Raw genomic sequence first — 20,261 nt, forward strand, 5'->3', positions numbered from 1 at the left:
CTACTTCGTTCCTGGGTGGAATCTTTTCAACCAATAGACAGTTGGTCTGATTCAACTTGCCCACTGAGACGTTATCCATAATCCCGTCGTTTAAAGCGCTATGATTCCGGAGAGATGACCTGCGGGTTTCCATCGAATCAGAGCGTCATGTGAACAGCGTCTGTATCAGATTCGACGACGACATCCACTTACAAAGAGTTTACTTCGTCGACATCGCCGACACCAACGCTGTTCTACCCTACCCTAGCGCCAGCGTTCCTGAAAGAGACTCTTCCTCGGCGCTCACCGGGTTTTCCACGACGCCCATGGGGTTCCGTGTTTTATCGCAAAACTCGGGTACACCACTTGATCGTCTCTCACGCAGTTCATTGAGGATTGTCTGTGTGTGGAGTTTGCACCTCAGTTCCGACTCCAAGGCGGTTTTCTCGGCTACTGCGCAGTGTGATTTACATGTCACGTGTCAAGTACTCGGACTGTCAACAACTCCGACCGGAATTAGGTCAACTTACCATGGCAAGGGGTGCCATGTATTTCTACAGATTGGTTTCCATGTCTACCTGTACGCTTGGTGCTACCACTCAACCAGGCGCCTGTCGCAGTCCATCCATGCACGGATGTTGGAAACAATAGACCTCCTCTACCAACACGGCTGTCACGAGGAACCTTGTTTCATCAACCCTTCGCTGTAAGAACGATAGCGCCTATAGGCGTTCAAGGGATGGAAAAGATCGCCTTCCTTCGTCCGGTTTGATCTTTTCGACTACGACACCTTCCTATCTTCCGCCTTGACTACCGGACACAGTGTCGATTTGATACTTAAAGTCCCTCGGCCGTCCCACTGACCCCTGTTGCATACCTGCCTCGTATCGTGTTGTCGTCGTCCATCGTCACCTCGATATAAGAACAGGAGTACTTATACGCCGCTTCAGGGATGAAAACGATCTAATTACTTCGTGCAATGGCCATATTGCCTCGACTTCCTACTACCCGGTTACGTGGATGCCCCGGCGGTCGATTGTGAAGCTGGTTTACTTCGTCTACTTGAGGTTGGCTCGCAGGCGATCACACCTTTTTCCGAATCGTACCGACGGTACGCAATCGCAGACCCCTGTTGCTGACTACCTCCCCTGCCACCTTGTCAGTGGCTAGTGGCCCACACCAGCCCACATTGTGACCACCTGTGATCCAGAGATCAACACCATTGGCACAGCAACAGCCTCGAGATAAAGGCTTATCCAGGACGTCGCTTGCTGATAGTGCTTTCTCGGTCACGCCCTGTTGATCGTGTCCACTGACGACGTCACCGTAGTGTGGTGTTTGCGGACCCAGAGTACTCGCCCCTCTCCCGGCGCTACAAACTCGACCGGCGCCCCCGAGAATCACCATCTTCGGCATTCCAGGCGCCTCAAGCTCTCCGACGCCTCACGCTCTCCGGCGCCTCGGGCCAGAAAATGTCAAACGGTCGACACCCCAACCCTAGATCTGTTTGCCTCATATCTGAATGTGGCCAGCTGTCTTCCATTCCACCTGTGCCGGATACGACCGCTGTGGCAGTCGAAGCCTTCCATCGTTCCTGAGAAGGATTACGCGTGTACGCTTTTCCGACTCCGGTTCTCCCTCCCATGGTTCTTCAGAGATCCAGGCCACTCGACCCCTGCCATTGACTTTGGTCTCGCCTTATTGGTCAGCCAGAAGTTGGGTTATCGACCTCCGAAACATACCCAGAGACAACCCCTGGAACTTCCGGTGTGGTCCAACCTTCTGCTCCATCCACACGGTCTGTTGCCACACCCTCATACCCGCATGTTATCGTCTGCACGCCTGACACACCTGCAGAAAGCCAAGGGCTATTCGGCTAGAGCGACCAAGGCTATTGCATCAGCCCACCGTCCATCTACAGGGGGACTGTATGCTGATAAATGATGCTTGTTCCAGGCATTTTGTTCTGACAAACACCAGGATCCGATGACAGCGTCACCGCAGATCCTGGATCAGTTCCTTCTGTACTTGCGTAGCACCCGTCGGTTGAAGGGCTTACCACCCCCACACACCTGGTCGCCATCTACTCCGTTCTGGCCATCCCGGACGATCGGAGAAAGACGAAAATTCCCGACCTACGGGCCTGGCTGCGCTCGTTCAGTCTTGAAGACCTGAAGGCCAAGTTCGGACCGCCTGCGTTGGATCTGAATGTGGTCTTCAACGCCCTTCGAACCACTCCCCTCGTCTTCCTTCTACGACCTTAAGTAGAGGACGGGTGTTTCTACTGGTTTTGACTACTGCCGCTCGAGTCCATGTACAGCACGCCCTCGACGTCTCCCGTGCCCGGTTCGAATGCGGTACCCAGGGCGCCGTTCATCATGGACCGTACTGGGACGTCAGCGTAAAGACTCAACTCCCAGGACAGCCTGATAGATCATTCCTTGTCCCCTCCCCCCTCGTCCAGTGTGGGTGCCGAGGATGAGGATGAGCGTCATTATGCCCAGTAAGGGCACTGAAGGTTATTCTACGATCTAAAGACTGCCGCAAGTCTAGGAAACACCTTTTTCTGCCGGTCTCCCCTTCGTCGCAGTCGTTGGTCAGCCGGAATACTTTTCCCTGTGGCTCCGGACGGTCATCCTTAAAGCTTATGAGCCGCCGGATTGGACCCTCCCCCCAAAGGCTATCACCTGAAATAAAATGAGATCAGGGCGATCGTATTTACACTGGTTCTTCACGGTATACTGTTCCATCCAGTCGTTCAGGGAAGCCTGTTCGTGGCGATCGGACACCGCCTTCACCAACCACTACTTCCGTGATGTAGCCTTGAAAGTTGTCGCCGGCGTTCACAGTTTTGGTCCCTGGTTGTAGCCCAACAGGTCATCTATCTCCGACGCCACTGATTCTCCGATACCCTGAGCGGGGCCCGTCGACCTCTCTAGTGTTTATCACCCCAGACGAGACGGATCTCTTGCGTTCCGCATTCGCTCTTAGGTCAGTTTTAGTTTTGGGTTACCCGACTCATTCTATTGCTGTCACCTATCCGGGTTTTACTTTTTGCATCAACTCTCGTTTCCTGACGACAGGAATGGTAGTAGATGTGGACACCGGCGCCGACGCCAACGCCGCTGCTTCTCTGATACCTGAGCGGTACCCGTCGACCTCACCGGTGTTCCTTGCCTCCAGCCTAGAGGGCTATCCTGCGTTTCGCATTCGCTCTTGGGATTGGTCGTAGATTTTGCCGCCGAAGCCGCTGATTCTTCGATTCCCCGAGCGGGGCCCGTCGAACTCTCTGGTGTTTATCGCCTCAGATTAGAGGGGATCTACTGCGTTTCGCTTTCGCTCTTCAGTAAGTTATATATTTTGGCAAAACGCCTCATTGTATTTCGGTTACCTATTCGGGCGTTTCGTTTTTGCATCGACTCTTGTTTCCTGAAGACAGGAATGGTCGTAGATGTTCCGGTCATCACTTGTATGCGGTGCGGATTCATCGGACCTTGACGAGGGTTTAATATGGTTCACATCTGCAGGTATGCCCACCGGCCATGCCGTCTGATAAAGATGCAATACGGAGTAATGCAGGATAAGTTAAAAAATTTAGTAAAATCTAAATATTTTTTACATTTGTATACTTATCCTGCATTACGAAGTCTAAGTGCCCTCCCTTTCGCTACGCTACCTCCCCACGAAGTTTCAGATGTTATGTTTAAAGCAGTTATGTGTTTTTGTGTGACGTCATGACTTCCGGGTCACGTGCCGACTGTGAGAGGGCGCTGCCTCCTGAGCTGGTTGGGACAACTTTCTTCAGCAGCTGGATCTCACACAGTTCGTCACTCTGTCAAAGACAGCAGTAAATGCAATACGGAGTAATGCAGGATAAGTATACAAATGTAAAAAATATTTAGATTTTACTAAACTTGTAATGTGTGTGAAAAGTCATACTAAAATACGCTATTTGAAGGGGGCGTGGCCTAAATGCAAATGTCCGATTGGGATTTTAAATTTTCTGGACCCCTGGGCTGAAATATTAAAGACCGCAGTGTAATACAACAAACAAGATCCTCCGTAGGGTACATGAATAGTTATCCATTCTCCTTGACACGACCCCAGCGACCTGAGGATTTAAGAAGAAATGCATAGTTTGAGATAGGATAAGTATATAAATATACAATTTATAAGAAAATTTGCAATTCCGGTGTCCCCCACTGTGATATTGCTGGACTCGCTCACTCACTAAACTCACTCACTAAACTCACTCACTCACTCACTCACTCACTCACTCACTCACTCACTCACTCACTTACTCAAAACATGACAAGGTGTCATACGTATTGTTTCAGTATGGGTTGTCTAAACAAATGTCACCGTAAATTTGTTTAACTCTCCAACTGATGATCTTGATGTCTTTGCCAGAGTGTCAACTCCGTCCACCCTCGTGGTCGAGCCAGCAGCAGCAACCAGCTCCACCTTCGACATCCTCGGCTGCATCATGCAGAGTCAGAGCATCCTCAACATGAAGAGCGGGGATGTCACGATCAAGAGAGACGGTAGGTCCAGCCATCGGATTTCATGCTTGTCCTGTAGACCAAGACTACTTATTAGTGCTGAGGTCAAGTAATAGTCCCTAATGACTTGTTTGAGGCTATGACACTTGACAGTTCTCAATGCTGTGATTTGAGTCAGTCAAGCGGGACTAGCTACTAACTCAGAAGGACTGTGCCATGTGCCATGAGTTAACAATAGTCCTCTGGACTTATCTTTAAAGAAATTAAGGGTCACAATATCTGTCATTATAGATGCATGTACAAATATTTAAGGAGCAATTTTAAGTAATGTCATGACATGTAGAGACTTTTATTACCTCCCCCTGGGAATTAGATTTTGGTTGTCCTAGCCAATTCTTGTTCACATCTTGTTCATCTATTCAGTTTAGATTCTTAACGGATCTCATGTTGAACTATAATGTTCATGGTTGACTTTAACAATCTCATTAATTGGTGAGACCTTTACAACTAGATCATGTAGATGAATTTGATCCAATATTGCTAGAGTGTATCTGTATTTCAAGTCACATGTGATTTGCCCTGATGAAATCTTCTTTTGTCTGTTTCTTCTCAGGTTCTCTCGTTGCAAACAAGCCAGTCCCAAAGGCAGACGTTCATCTGAAGCATAGCAACACATTTGAGTTGAACACATTCTCAAAGGAGAAGGAAGTTGATGAGTACGACCCGTCTAATCCCACAGATGAAGATCCAGCTGATGTTCTGTCCTCGAAGCAAGGCCAACTGGCTCCAGCAGCTTCAATTGGCTTTGACTACGACCCATTTGAACCCACAGATGACTCGCCAAGCAAACCCGAGACTGTGTATGATCCTTCCTTTCCTACAAACGAGGACCCAGATATGGGAGAAGATGTCGCCAAGGACAGTGAAAATGAGACGGATACTGCTGTGAAAGATATTGGTGAAGATAAGACTGAGCAAGATGATGAATGTTCTAATCAGGACGGGGAAGAGGTGCAGGAGTCAGAGAAAACAGATGACGATTGTGTGAAAGAAGATGCGTCAGAACCGGACTCCATTCCAGGCATCAAGAGCCAAAGTGATATTTTTGAGGCCAGTAGTGAGATTACATCTGAAGATTCCAAGGTGTGTACTGAAGCAAAGGGGGGCGAATGTGATGTTGGGTCTCCGAGTGAAGTGATGGAGTACGCCCTGGACGATACCTCCATGGACTCTGAAAAACCTCTGCAGATTGATGAAGGTGGAGAAGACGAAGACAGTCAGAAGGCAGAGGATGGAGCTGAAGACACTCTTGCAGAGGAGGAAGTAGAGGAAACGGAAACAAATTCTCAAGATGCCAATGAGGGACAGGAGGAAGAGGTGGAGGAAGAAGTCGAGGAAGAAGTTGCCGAGAATGAGGAAGATGCTGAGAATGAAGAAGTTGCTGAAAATGAGGAAGTTGCTGAAAATGAGGAAGGAGAAGAGGTGGAGGACGGGGATGGTGAGGAAGAAGAAGTTGAAGAGGAGGAGGTTGAAGAGGAGGAGGAGGAAGAAGAACAGGAGGAAGAGGAGCAAGAGGCAGGGGGTGATGAAGAGGGTGAGATTGAGGAAGAGGTTCAAGCTCGGACAATGGGGTCACATCTAGGGGGATGGGACACAGATGATTCTGACTATGAAATTACCCGAGAACAGGAAAACAAGGTGCCCATTTCAGAGTTTCCACGTATTCCTAAGAAGAGGAGTTACAGGAATAAGGATGCTGCTGATGATTTAAGGACAGTGTTGCAACGGTTAGATGAAAAAGGCCATGGTCACCGGGCATATGAAAAGAAGGAATCTGTTCATAAGAGTAAAAGAGACTCTGACTCCAAAGATAGGACTTCTAAGTATGATAAGAGGGAAAGAGACTATGAAAGAAGGGATAAAGATAGACGTGATGATCGAGAAGAACGATCACGTGATAAGCATAGCAGAAAAGAACTGTCACGAGGTGAATATGAAAGTTCGTCTAGGCATAAACGAAGGAAAGACACTAGATCTAGAAGTAGGTCCCGAGAGAGAAAGGATAGATCTGGGTCACATGACCGTAGAAGGTCAAGATCACGTGAAAGGTCATCTCGCAAAAAGCGTAGAGAACGGTCATATTCTCGTGAAAGATCTTATGAAAGAGAAAAATCGCACAAGAAAAAGAGGCGTGATCGTGATCGTAGCCGGGATCGTAGCAGTGAACATAGAGGTCGTAGAAGTCGTTCTCGATCTCACAGTCCTAGAAAATATTCTGAAAGAGACAGTTATTCTAAACAAAATCGTGATAGTGAAAGATCTTATAAAAGAAAGAGTGAGAGGGAAGATTCAAAGAGTGAGTACAAGAAGATTCGATCTGGAGATGAGGCTGAAAAGGAAACTACCAAGTATTCCTCAGTGAAAGTTAATCACAGTGCACCCAAATTAGTGCCTGTTTCTTTCACGGATGACCCAATAGTTCTAAGTGATGATGATGAGGAGCAGGACCATGAAAATATACCCCTGCCATCCTTCGGGCCAAGCGGAAGTAGTGCAAAGTCCGATTTGGCAAAGAAAAGTGAAAATCTGGACATCAAAGGTGATAAGCCTGATGCTAAAAGTGATAAGTCAGACAGCAAAAGTGAAAGGGCTAAGAGTGACAAATCAGCAAGTAAGAATGAAAAGCCTAAATCAGAAAGTGAAAAACATGTCCGTCTTCAGTTGAAGTCATTTGCCACTAAGAAAGTGTCTGAGCATTTGATTAAGCAGGGTGGTATATTCGGGAAGGAGCCGTCTGTGTATGACCCAGCTCACCCGACCGATGAGGAACAGGAGACTGAGAAGGGAATCTCAGTGGACTTTCAAGGTGCTGTGCCCAACAGTGCATCACCCGACCTTCCGCCACAGCTCATGCAAAATGCTCACGGACAGGGACCTTACATAAGTGAGAATGCATTTATTTTGACAAGTGAGCCAGGGGTTATGCAGCCACAAAATATTCCTCTGCCTGCTGTGACGTTTGGGATGCTTCATCCCCGACTCCAACCAGGCTTGCCCCAAAGACAGATTCTCATGAACCCTGTTATGTTAAATCAGCCACCTCCGTTCACACAGACCCAGCCAGGTAGATTTCCTCGTCTCCCGACTGGGGCGATGCCTCGGTTTGGCTGGCAGGTGAACCCTCCTGGCGGCATGTTGCCGCTACAGCAGAACAGATTTGGTGCTCGTATGCCTCCTGGCCCTGGCGGAATGCCCCCAGGGGGTAATGTGATGAACGGTGGCTTCGACCCCATGGGTCCAGACCACTCGCGTCCTCCCTTCCCACCTAACATGCACCTCCCACCAGATCACAATCACCCACCTCCAGTGCAGATGAAAATGAACCCAATTCGTCCTCTGCTGCCGAACCCACTCAGACCACCCCCCGGACCACAGGCTCCAAAATCACAGCTGGAACAGTTGGAAGAGATCTCAAAATTACTAAATGCTCAAGCCCAGCTTGCTGCTCTTGAAAAGGACAAATCTGGCCTTAATTCCCCCAGTGGGAAGGGGAACGGCATCTTTAAGGTGCCACTCCCCCCACAGCTGTTTGGCAAAGGGGCTTTACTGAAGGCGCAGGAGTCGGTGGAGACCACGGAGGTCGTGGACATGGACATGTCCCCGCTGGATGACGACTGTGAGCTGGAGCTACCCACCCCGCCCGACTGCATGAACACCGACCCGGATGAAAAACCCAAGAAGAGGACAGTTGACTTGAAAACTTTTAAGAAAACCGTCCAGGAGCTGTCTTCCACTCAGGATGACCAACCGTCGTCAGCTGCGGACCTCACAAACAAGGACAAGGTACGACTGAATGAGGTTAGGATATGTTTAATAATCTAACTTAAAAAAACAAGTTAAGTCATTGGTTTTAAAAAGTGATCAAATAATGAACACAAATTTTTAAAATCATAAATTTAGGCAATTTTTTCTCTGTATTCTCTTATACTCTTAAATGTTATTTTACAAACAAAAACACGAAAAGGAAAATTGGACATGGCACAATTTAAACAATGCTTTTAAAACTTTTTTCAGACTTTCTAATTGTTATTCTCAATTTTATTATCCCTACAATTTATTAAATGTTTGGGGTAATCAGTCGCAGATTCTGGGATCTATTAAAAAACAGTCACTCATTGTTTAATATCAATAATTGGAACACGTTTCAGGTAACATGTACTCATTAAGTTATATTTACTGATCTATGAGACAATATGCAGCAAGCATCATGTGCAAACATAAGAAAGTTACTGCCCACAGGGATAGGTAATATCTGTTAACTCCTTTGGCTTAACATATCTATTGCCACCCACCTATTCTAAACATAATTTAGAGAAAACTTGATTTATAAAGTTATAAATGTGATAAACATGAACTTGTCAAAGTGTGATGATTGGTCATTAAGGTCGTTCAGGTTGCCATGGCTACAGTAAATACAATCATGTTTGTGGTGGAACTGAGGGAAATATGATGTGAAGCTTGACCTGACCTTGAACTTGGTACATATTTCTGACTAATGTCCTACCTGTTTTAGGGGGCAGGGGTGGCCCAGTCATCTAAGGTGCCGCGATTCGCTGTGCAGAGTTGCGTTCCTTGGGCACGCCAGAAACCTATGATCGTGGGTTCGAATCCCGGTTCGCCCCAATTATATTTCTAGGTTTGTCAGCACCATACCCGTGCGCGTGAGTTTCACCGAAGTGGTAAACGTCTGAGACCTGCATCACTTCGGGCTTTCCTCCCACATTAAGCTGACCCGCCGCGATATAACTGGAATATTGTTAAAAGCGGCGTTAAACCCAACTCACTCACTCACTCAAGCAGCGTTAAACCCAACTCACTCACTCACTCACTCACTCACTCACTCACTCACTCACTCACTCACTGTTTTATTCCAATGCATTGTCTAGGTTCAGTGCAGGGATAAGTTCTCTCAATTATCATTGGTTCCTGAAAATTATTCACGGCTCTGCTTGGACATTTTCAGAAACCGTTCGTCATGTTTATGATGTTTTTGCTTACCTATGTTATTTAAACCTGAAGGAAAACTTTCACAAATTATTGAAACAAAATTTGCAAGAAGATTTGGGTTAGAATTGGCCTCATGCTTGTTGTTAGAGGCAACTCACGGGATCGGGTGGTCAGGTTCACTGACTTGGTGGATGCATGTCACCGTATCCCAGTTGAGAAAGTCAGTGCTCATGATGTCAGTCACTAGATTGTCTGGTCCAGATTCAATTATTTACAGACTGCTGTCATATAGCTTGAATATTGCTCTGTGCGTTGTTAAACAACACACAAAACAACCTGTAAACCAGGAAATGAAACAAAAGTCCTGCTGTACAGCCACACTGATGTTGGTGGGTGCGTCTTGTACTTACAATGTTGCCATGTGTTGTAGTATTTGAAGAAACTGCATCTCCAGGAGCGGGTGGTGGATGAGGTGAAGCTAGCCATTAAACCCTTCTACAGTAGCAAGAAGATCAATAAGGACGAATATAAGGAGATTCTCAGGAAGGCAGTGCCAAAGGTAACCATTTCCTTAACAGGGACTATAACCTCCCTCATACAGGGAGGCAGCAGGACTTGTAAAGATCTGGGGTAGAATAGGTCTTCAGCAACCCATGCTTGCTGTAAAAGGCGACTATGCTTGTCGTAAGAGGCGACTATCGGGATCGGTTGGTCAGACTCAGTGACTTGGTAGATGCATGTCATTGTATCCTCATAACGTGGATTGATGCTCATGATGTCAGTCACTGGATTATCTTGTCCAGACTCGATTATTTACAGACCACCGTCATGTAGCTGGAATATTGCGGAGTGCGACGTTAAACAACATACAAAGAATATCTATCAGATGTTGAATTTTTATCTTTCCCTTCCAGGTGTGCCATAGCAAGAGTGGAGATGTGAACCCTGTAAAGATTAGGGCACTTGTCGATGCATATGTTAGCAAAGTGCGCAAAGGTCGGAAACCACACAAAGAAGTAAAGAAGAAATCCAAAGATGATTCAAAAGCAAATGGTGAAAGACTAAAGGGGAAACCATCTCGATAGCATTAAATTATTGTATCCTATATTGGTGTAGCAAATAAATGTGTGAGTGCTCGGTGACATATGATAAGACTGCCTCTCACCTATGTGACATCTTGGACTCGTCCATTGCTGTGATGTGATCAGTCTACATGGTATTCGAGGGGGTGACAGGCATCTGTTGGGCAGTCACCGTGGAACCTGCCAATATCATGGACTGTTATTGCCTGTTTGGTCACATCGTATACCATGGTGAAACTGTGTGTGTGTAAATATATATATATATATAAATCAATGTTGATGCCATTCATCCAGAAAGATACTGTACAGCACAACTGCAGTGTAAATTCATCAGTTCCTGTAACCATGGTAACGGATTGGTTTAAGACTTTATCCAGTGTGGAACTAGACCGACTGAAAACTGTGGAGTGAAAGTATGTTAGTTTTGTGCAAAAACATTCTTGCAATTTCATTTAGATAATCAATCATTGTTAATATTATTACTTGGAGTTGTTTTATAGAAAGCATGTTACCATGTGAGACATGTGAGATAAATAGATTTATCACCTATCATTGTTACCTGCAGGGTCACGTGACCTCCATTTCCAGGGCATGAAAGCATGGCTACATATCAGTTTGTTGATGAAGTTTGTCTGTTTGCTTCTCCTGGGCACAACAACTTTATTCATGTTCAAGTTATCCTGACTCTAGCTACCACAGGTCCTGTTCAACGAAGCGATCTTAGCACTAAGGTGATCCAAACTCCCATGCTTCAACAAGGGTGTATGATGATCACAGGGCTAAGATCCCATTCTTTGTGGAAGAGGCAACGTACTTAGTGGATAAACATTTAAATAGCAGTGGCCTGGGATTTTCATTTGAAACTTTATTTTAGTCACATTTCCAACATTTCGAAAATATATTTCATACAAGAAGATCCTTTTTTTAGCCCATCAGATGTGTTGAATCAGCTTCACTCTAGCAGTTTATCTTAGTTATCTAACACCAGAGCAAATATTGAATTGATATCTCTTCGCTGAATTGTAATTCATTAAACAATTCCAGGCCAGTTGGTGAATAGGGATATTGAACACACGTTTCTAATCAGCAATCACAACTCATGTATGAATGGATTCTACTTAAGTGTGAGTTTTTTACAAAAGTTTTCAATCATGCCCATCCGATGTTCATCCAGCGCTTATTGAATCATGCAAGCTGAGACGTGTAAGTAGCATCAGGAAGTGAACTCGTGTAAGTAACGTAATGGACTCTTTGACATCTCCATTGACACTTTCCATGGTGTCCAACAAAAAGATTTGTATCCTTTGCCGTGTTGTGAAAAGGGCAGCTCATGGTTATGACACAGTCAGCAAGTTATCATCCAATTTCATCATGGTCAGAGGGAATTGAAGACTAAAAGGGACCTTGCATATACTGGCAGCTCGTAACTTAAATATGCATGTCTTGTCGTCATAGTAACCGTGTTTCTGGAGGAAGGTGGTCCGATACCTTGACAGATCCACCAACATCAATCATTATCATTTCATGGAATTGAATGACAAATACTTTTATCAGCTGGCATTAAGTTCACCTGAATATTAATTGAGGATATGTCCTGTCTGAAAATACAAACAATTGGCCATCTGGCTACACACTTTTCACATTGTAGGGCGGTGCCACTTTTAAAGATATAATTAAATATGGCCGCAGCTGCAGCCATATTAATTTGTCACATGGGCAAATACTCCAACATTTCAGGATGGATCACAACCTGAAGTCTTTTGTGAGTTGTATGATTGAAAAATTTGATATAAATTTCAAACATTCAAATGAGATGCATGGCTTTATTTTCCCATAAGGTTTTTAGAGCCCAGATTGAAACATTTCTTTTAATACGAGGGAAATTACACACTGATTAAGTATTTATCGATGGGGGATTCACAAAAATATGAAGCTTGTCATCCATACTGTGTCTGAAGTCTCACAGCTCAGGAAACTCTCTGCTTTGTCAGCCAAACCTTCACATCAGTTCCAGATGCTTCCAGCTTATGTAATGCAATATAATGTAAGGCTTCCGTAGTCTGATAACGACCGAGTTTGTGTCACGCTGCATTGTATAGACTCCACATGTCAGGGTCTATCATCATTCCAGTCTTATAACATAGACAGCCTTCGTTCACCATCACTAAACGTGTAGACACAATGGTGCTTGAGCCGTCAGTAGGGTCATCATAGGAGTCAGGGTTAGAGTATGGGAGTTAAGACGGGTGTCGGGTAAAAGATTGCTCTATGAAATTGAGGCCTATATGAAGTCTGAATACGTTTTGACATTTTTACAAATTCCTATAAAGTTGTGAAAACATTTGCCATTTGTTTATGAATTGACTGTTAAATGTGAGAGATTTATTCTGTTTTGAGCTCTATTCGTAGTAACGTACGAGTAGACAGACATGCCAGTATATCGTCATGGTCCGATAGTTCTTCATCTTTCCCATGCCTTCCATTCCTGAGACGGTTAATCTTCCAAGACTTTCTTTAATTCCCTGGCTTTTGTGTGTGATTGCTTCTAGTGACATGCCCTCAGTTGGTGTGGAGTGTAGCTGTAGAGAAAGTGTTCTGTACAAATATTGCATTCTTTTCTTAGTAAAGTGTTGTGTTCAAACTAAATGCAGCCTCTCAGAGGAAGGCTCAGTCAGGGGATGAATAAATAAGATGTTAAACAATGAAACATTGATATTAGTCACCTTTATTGTATTCGAACTAGTCTTTTAACACGATATCCTGAAATGTTCCTGATTCCTTTGCACGATGTTCAGCTTTTGCTGTCTTTTCAAGATAGGATTTTGTGGACAGAAGCAGACTAGGGATCGCACATAACCTGATGAAACTTGGTTTGTGGCGTGTAACTTATTGTACATTATTGGGTATTAGCCAAAGTCCAAGGATTCTTTCTGGACAATCAAGGAAGTAAACTCAAAATGTGTATTTTTTAAAAATCATATTTTTTTTAGAAAGTGTTAAAACGTAAACATAATTGATGATGGTTCTTGTGGAGCCGTGCTTATTTATCTATTTATGGGAATTAAGATGTTTGAAAGTAAAGCGATTCTTAATTCCATTTTCAAGATAATCATTAACTTAGAGACATGTTCAGATTTTACCAATTTCAATTGAATAAAGGTATGGGACTAATAATTTCAAGGTTGAGTTGGGATGGCGTCGGCTGATACAAATGTGCTGGTGGCTAATACCCCATAATGTCAGATAGCAGACATTTGTGGTCTGTGTTCTTCTCTCATTATCTCACCCTCACATTTAAATAAACCAAGATGCTAAAACGCTGTTAGAAATAGCTGGTCTATTATCAACTGTCAGTTTGATGCTGACCTTGAAAGGATCTTGTAAGAACCTGTATTGTTTTTGTCATGGCTATTGAAAATCGCAAATCATGACTTTAATTGGAGACAGTTCAAATATTTTTGAATGCATTTATACCTGTCTTTAAGGTTGCTTCTGAGTTTGTGAAGAATGACGTTCAGAAATATTTAAGTGAAGCACATCATTCATTTGATTACTCTGTTCAGATTTATGTGTTTCACGGCCAGATTTATAGAATGTTTTTAAAAGTATTTACCATTATTTTGTGGGTCATTGTTGATACGGCATATATAGCGACAGGATTATGTCAGTCTCTGCTACCGACGTATTTGTTAGAACAGAAAACAAGGATAATTCTTCTCTGTTGTTTGTCCAGATCAGATACAACATTGATTTTCTTCATAAGGAAAAGACATTGGTATTCCATCAATTTGTGTAAGGGTAAGTACGTTGTCAGTTTGCCATTTTATGAAGGCAAGCAATGTCCAGATCAAGAATTATCCCAGAACCAAAGGATAGGAAACCTGTCTGAGATATTGAGAAAAGGTTGTGCTATGCATTGGAATTGGACATCTTCTGACAGTTTTATCAGGCTTGTTGCCTCTAAAGTCTGACAGTATTTATTGTAGAGATTTAACTGTTTCTATGGTGAGACAAAGTCTGCTACTCTGTACTTCTTGAACCACAACCAGGGGTACAAATTTATCACGGCATACAAGACAACAAGTAACAAAAACCGTGAAAAACAGGTTTCTACCCACTGGGCGTGATGAGCCCTGGGTCTGCTGGGTAGGAATTACTACATTTGGTAGGATGGATGAATGAAATTCTTCACAAATATCAAGCAAGTGTTAGGTTTAGTTTATTGTGTGGTCCCTCACTCTAACACATACCATGGGTGACGTATAGGATTTGTTCATAATGAACATGTAAAAATCGTGAATATATATTAGAAAATACGAATTGTCAGATCACCCGCAAACATTGCCAAAACACCGCATCCCTGCCTCTTGTGCTCTGAACAGAAATAATCATCATAGGTTTATGGGGAGCAGAATCATTCAGCTTTTGTCTCTCAGAATGAAATCACACTTTCTGTGCTGCCTCTATGAAGAGCTCAGACCCCATAGGCTGGTACCAAGGGGGGTCCAGGGAGTCCGGATCCCCCTTTTTTAAAACGAAATGTAGTAGACAACCTCCCCCACCCTCCCCACGTGTTTTTACTGTGTATTTTTAAACCTCACAAATTGATAAGTCCAGCTCATTTGAGGAAATATGATGAGCTATCTTGCCCATAAAGTTCTGGGCTTTGTCAGTGGAGTGAGTTGGTTTTATGCTGCTTTTAGCAATACTCAAGCAATATCACAGCCGGGGACACCAGAAATGGGCTTCACACATTGTACCCATGTGGGAAATGGAACCCAGACCTTTGGCATGATGAACAAATGCTTTAACCACTAGGCTACCCCACTGCCCCTTCGTCAATGGAATTTGTGATGATGATGATGTGTAAGGTAATGTTTGTCAAAAATTGCTTATTTTGCAAATTGCCTCTGAGGCTGAAGTAGTCTGACGTGTTGTATTGGCAGTGTTATGTTGGCCGTGTGTTATGGTGAGGGACTTTTGTATATGGATTGTGCTATAGTACATGTTCTTCTCTCATGTCTACATGCAATAAACATGATCAACCCATAGGACTTGTGTCATCTTTGTGGTCTTGGAATGACAAGGCTGAAGCATATGTTAGTGATACCAGGCTGTGATGTATTCTCTACACACACAAAAATTAATAAAGGCATGTGAACATTTTTGGGGATATTTTTTATGAAACATAAAAATATCCCCAAAAATATTGATGATCCCTAAAAACCATCACAGGAATACTGTATTTTTGGATTGTTCAGTATACAAGTGATATCTTGACAGAATGTACAAAGTTTTAACATTGAAGTTTGTGGAAACTGTCCTTGGTGTACTGGAAATAATATTCAGGTAAATAAAACTCATGATTCCTTTGGGGGGCACGTGTGGCCCAGTCATCTAAGGGGCCGCAATTTGCTGTGCAGAGTTGCGTCCCTTGGGCATGCCAGAAACCTATGATTGTGGGTTGGAATCCTGGTTCTCTCCGATTATGTTTCTAGGTTTGTCAGCACCATACCCATGCTTGTGGGTTTCACCGAAGTGGTAAACGTCTGAAACCTGCATCACTTTCCTCCCACATTAAGCTGACATGCAGCGATATAACTGGAATACTGTCAAAAGCAGCGTTAAACCCAACTCTCTCACACACACACACACGATTCCTTTGTTTAAACTTCTCTATGACATCATGGTGTGTACACATGAACACAACCATACTCATGGTGGCTGGATCGGGTGGTCAGGCTCACTGACTTGGTTCATGCATGTCATCGTATCCCAATTCTGTAGATTGGTGCTCATGACATCAATCACTGGATTGTCTGGTCCAGACTCGATTATTTACAGACCGCCATCATATGGCTGTATTATTACTGAGTGTGGTATTAACAAACAAATACTCGGTTTTGCAGGTGTGATGCTTATATACACAAAGAAAAATGTTAAGCACACCCCTATTTCGTAACCATGACAAATGGCAAAAATCATGGCATTGGATGACTAACCACAGGAGCTGGACGATGCCAATGTAATTGGATAGAACAAAGATTTGACTACAAATAAAGAACATATTGGTGAGTTGTGATTGAAATTTACTGATATCATGGTAACAGATACTGTTTTTACCTTAGACAATACCTCTCAAAAGTATGGAGCTGCAGGATTAAGTAAACGAGCAAGTTTGATGTTTCATGTGAAAATGTTCCTTAAAGTCTCTACTTGACATGACACGTGAAACAGATCAGTAACGGGTATATCCGCCACATGCCCGGGTGACGCATTCCACCCTTGGTCTCATGCCTCGGTATATCCGCCACGTGCCCGGGTGACGCATTCCACCCTAGGTCTCATGCCTCGGTATATCCGCCACGTGCCCGGGTGACGCATTCCACCCTAGGTCTCATGCCTCGGTATATCCGCCACGTGCCCGGGTGACGCATTCCACCCTAGGTCTCATGCCTCGGTATATCCGCCACGTGCCCAGATGACGCATTCCACCCTAGGTCTCATGCCTCCAGTCAGACGTTGGATCTGTTGATGGGCCAACAACAACCACTCCTGATGCAATGCTTCTCCAGCTTGCGTAAATCTTGTACAGGAGGATCTCGTGCATGTATGCGCCGCCCCAGAATATCCCAAACATGTTCAAGGGGGTTCAAATCTGGGCTCTGCGGGCCAGGGTAGAGTCGTTATTGCATAGGCCCTCATGTAATCCACGACTGCATGCGAACGATGAGGCCTGGCATTGTCATCCATGTACTGAGGTCGAGTAGCAAGAGGGTGGTTGTCAAAATGAGGAACGACGATTGGCCTCAAAACGTCCCGGATGTACTGAGCCCCTGTTGACTTGCCCCCTATGGTGACCAAATCCATACTGCAATCATGAGCGATACACCCGGAACCATTACCGAGCCCCCGCCGTATGCAACAGTCAGTTTAATGTTCCTTGCGGTGTAGGCCGTGTTCCGGTGCCTCCAAACTCTCGTTCTTCCATCAGTGACGTGGAGCAGAAAGCGACTTTCGTCTGACCAATGGATCCGTCTCTAAGTTCTCAGATTCCAGTTCTGTCACCCAATACACCATGCTAAACGAGCAGCTTTGTGATGATCTCTCAACAAGGGACGCTTTATGACTCGTCCTGCTGCTTTCAGACGGTTCTGGTGCTGAAACGATGATTGGGCAACAACAGCTGTTTCAGACGAGTACTTGTTAAAAAGGGTTCTCGGCGTATGAGACGAAGAAGGTCCCTGTCTTCGCCATGTGTCGTCACGGGAGGTCTTCCGGATCTGGGACGGTCCTGTACATCACCGCCTGAGCATGTTTCTCGGCTAAACGGCTTACGATGATACCCCAAATTCCGACCAATGACATTATACAAGACATTCCTGCGTTATGCATGCCGATTATTTGCCATCTTGTGGCGTCTGGTAATCGCCCTCGTGCCATTGTCACACAATGTCATGGAATAACTGTTTAAAACCGAGCTTAAGAAAGCAATTTTCACCTTTGGATATACTGCTTTTAGAGATAGGGTATAGCATGCTGCACGGGCATACCATGCATGGCACGTGAGCTTTCGTCACGCATGACTGATTACATCATCTCGAGAAAACATTTTTTCCCTTATTGCGTCTTCATGATTGTTACAAATCTTTGGACCAAACAGTAATGAAATGTATCAGGGTGTGCTTAACCTTTTTCTTTGTGTATATATTTACGCATGGGGCTTCAAGGCGCTATTCTGAACTTTCCAAACAAATAGTATAGATTAACATTTTTCTTTTGGACCAATGAACATCCGGGGTAGAATAGGTCTTCAGGTGGCTTGCCATAAAAGGCGACTGTATACTTGTCGTAAGAGGCGACTAAGGGGATTGGGTGGTCAGGCTCGCTGACTTGGTTCATGCATGTCATCGATCCCAATTGCGTGGATTGATGTTCATGATGTCAATCACTTGATTGTCTTGTCTAGAGTCGATTATTTACAGACCGCTGTCATATAGCTGGATTATTGCTGAGTGCTGCATGCGTTAAACAACAAATGAAACGAAACGAATGCAACATGGTTGATTGTTGTTTAACTCAATATTGCAACATTTAACATTGCAATATTTAACAGCAATATTGTTGAGTGCGGTGTTAAACAACATACAAACAAACAGACGTAAAAGGCGACTAACGGGTCGGGTCGGGTCGGGAGGTCAGGCTCGCTGACTTGGTTGACGCATGTCGTGGTATCCCAATTGCGTGGTTCGATGTTCGTGATATCAACCACTGGTCCATACCCGATTATTTACAGAACTCCGTCATATAGCTTGAATATTGCTTAGTGCAGTGTTAAACAACAAACAAACAAACAAATCTAAGCGTGCTCGTGGATATACTTATTGGTGAATCCAGGCATGTCTTCTAGTCTTAGAGCACACCGGCTAGAAAGAGTGAGTATGGTTTTACGCCACATTTAGCAATATCAAGGCGGGCCACACCAGAAATGGGCGTTACACATTGTACCCATGTGGGGAATCGAACTCGGCGTTTTCGGCGTGAAGGGCGACCGCTAAACCACTAGGCTACCTTTATCCCCGAAAAGAGTGCATGATTGTAGACGTTGTGGGACAATGGCGTTAATAACTTATGTGAACAATTAATGCCTATCAAGTATAATATAAAGGACGACTTTGTGTGTGAGGCACAATATGTAATTTCATGAAGGTAAAGTAACAAGTATGGCTGCGAAAGTGTGTATAAATGTGTTTGTGTGCGTACGCGAGGAAATATACTCTAATTAATGGTTATATATACAAAATGCATGTGTAGCCTCTTGATGTATTTATCTACACGTGAATGTAAACTGCCGTGCAAAAGAACGTAAAATTGATATCCCTAAAAATGAAACAACCATGAAATGGGTATTCGATGCTGATGTGATATTGACATGGGTATCATAGTTGGGTTTTGGACCTTAGTTTGCAGTGCTTGTGCGACTGTTTTCAGCGTAGATCATAGTAGATCTAATATTTTCAAGTGCCTACTTTATTTAGTTTATATCAATAAGAAAGGATAACCTTTGCATGAGCATATGACGGAGAAACTTGGTTTGATTTTCTATTTGATATATGAGTGGGTCGCGTACCCTCTTCCGCTGAACACTAAAAGCTATGAATCGCGCGTGGTACATATCGCGACTTTGTTGGTAAGGAAGTACTACGTCACAATACATGTGCCAATCACACTGTCGTCTCCGCCCCTGTGTTCAATCTGTGCAATCTGTTAGTGATAGTTTCACACGTTCTAAAGACGCCACGCTAGTCTGCAACATTGTTGGTCCTTTGTGAATGTTATGTTCTCAATCTCATTTCCTTGAACCGTCTGAAACACTCAACTTTACTCCAGTCGGTAATCTTACATTTATTTTAAGTGCATATATTATACTTTACCTGTAGTGATGTTGAAACACATTTTGAGGTTAGAAATATGGAATAAAATCGAGTTTGTCTAATGTCTGATAGAATTCCACCCCAATCGCTTATTTAAATAGCTCAAAACAAGTACACTTACGTGACTTCTTAAAAGCATGCAATGATCTACATCTACAATATCAGTTAGTCCTCGAAATATAATAATCCAAATAATATCGACATGATGTTGGAAATTTTATTGTGGTTCTTAGTTAAAATATTTAATTTCGTCTTGA

The 20,261-nt window shown here is 44.0% G+C and overlaps 1 protein-coding gene across 4 annotated transcripts in view; it reads left to right on the top strand.

The window, feature by feature from the left end:
- Positions 1–15,611, top strand: part of LOC139462165 (PHD and RING finger domain-containing protein 1-like) — a 29,878-nt gene extending 14,267 nt beyond the window's left edge. For 3 of the 4 annotated variants that reach the window (XM_071243699.1, XM_071243697.1, XM_071243698.1), the window contains exons 11-14: positions 4,390–4,523; positions 5,095–8,339; positions 9,919–10,047; positions 10,403–15,611. In XM_071243699.1, coding sequence (XP_071099800.1) covers positions 4,390–4,523; positions 5,095–8,339; positions 9,919–10,047; positions 10,403–10,573 — 3,679 coding nt within the window. In that variant the 3' untranslated portion in view covers positions 10,574–15,611. The remainder of the gene's footprint in view (positions 1–4,389; positions 4,524–5,094; positions 8,340–9,918; positions 10,048–10,402) is intronic. The other variant, XM_071243700.1, reaches the window with a different exon arrangement.
- Positions 15,612–20,261: the final 4,650 nt, after the last annotated feature.

This window comes from Haliotis cracherodii, unplaced genomic scaffold (assembly GCF_022045235.1).
Source record: "Haliotis cracherodii isolate W230 unplaced genomic scaffold, xgHalCrac1.p SCAF_15, whole genome shotgun sequence".
Classification (NCBI taxonomy): Eukaryota; Metazoa; Mollusca; class Gastropoda; order Lepetellida; family Haliotidae; genus Haliotis; species Haliotis cracherodii.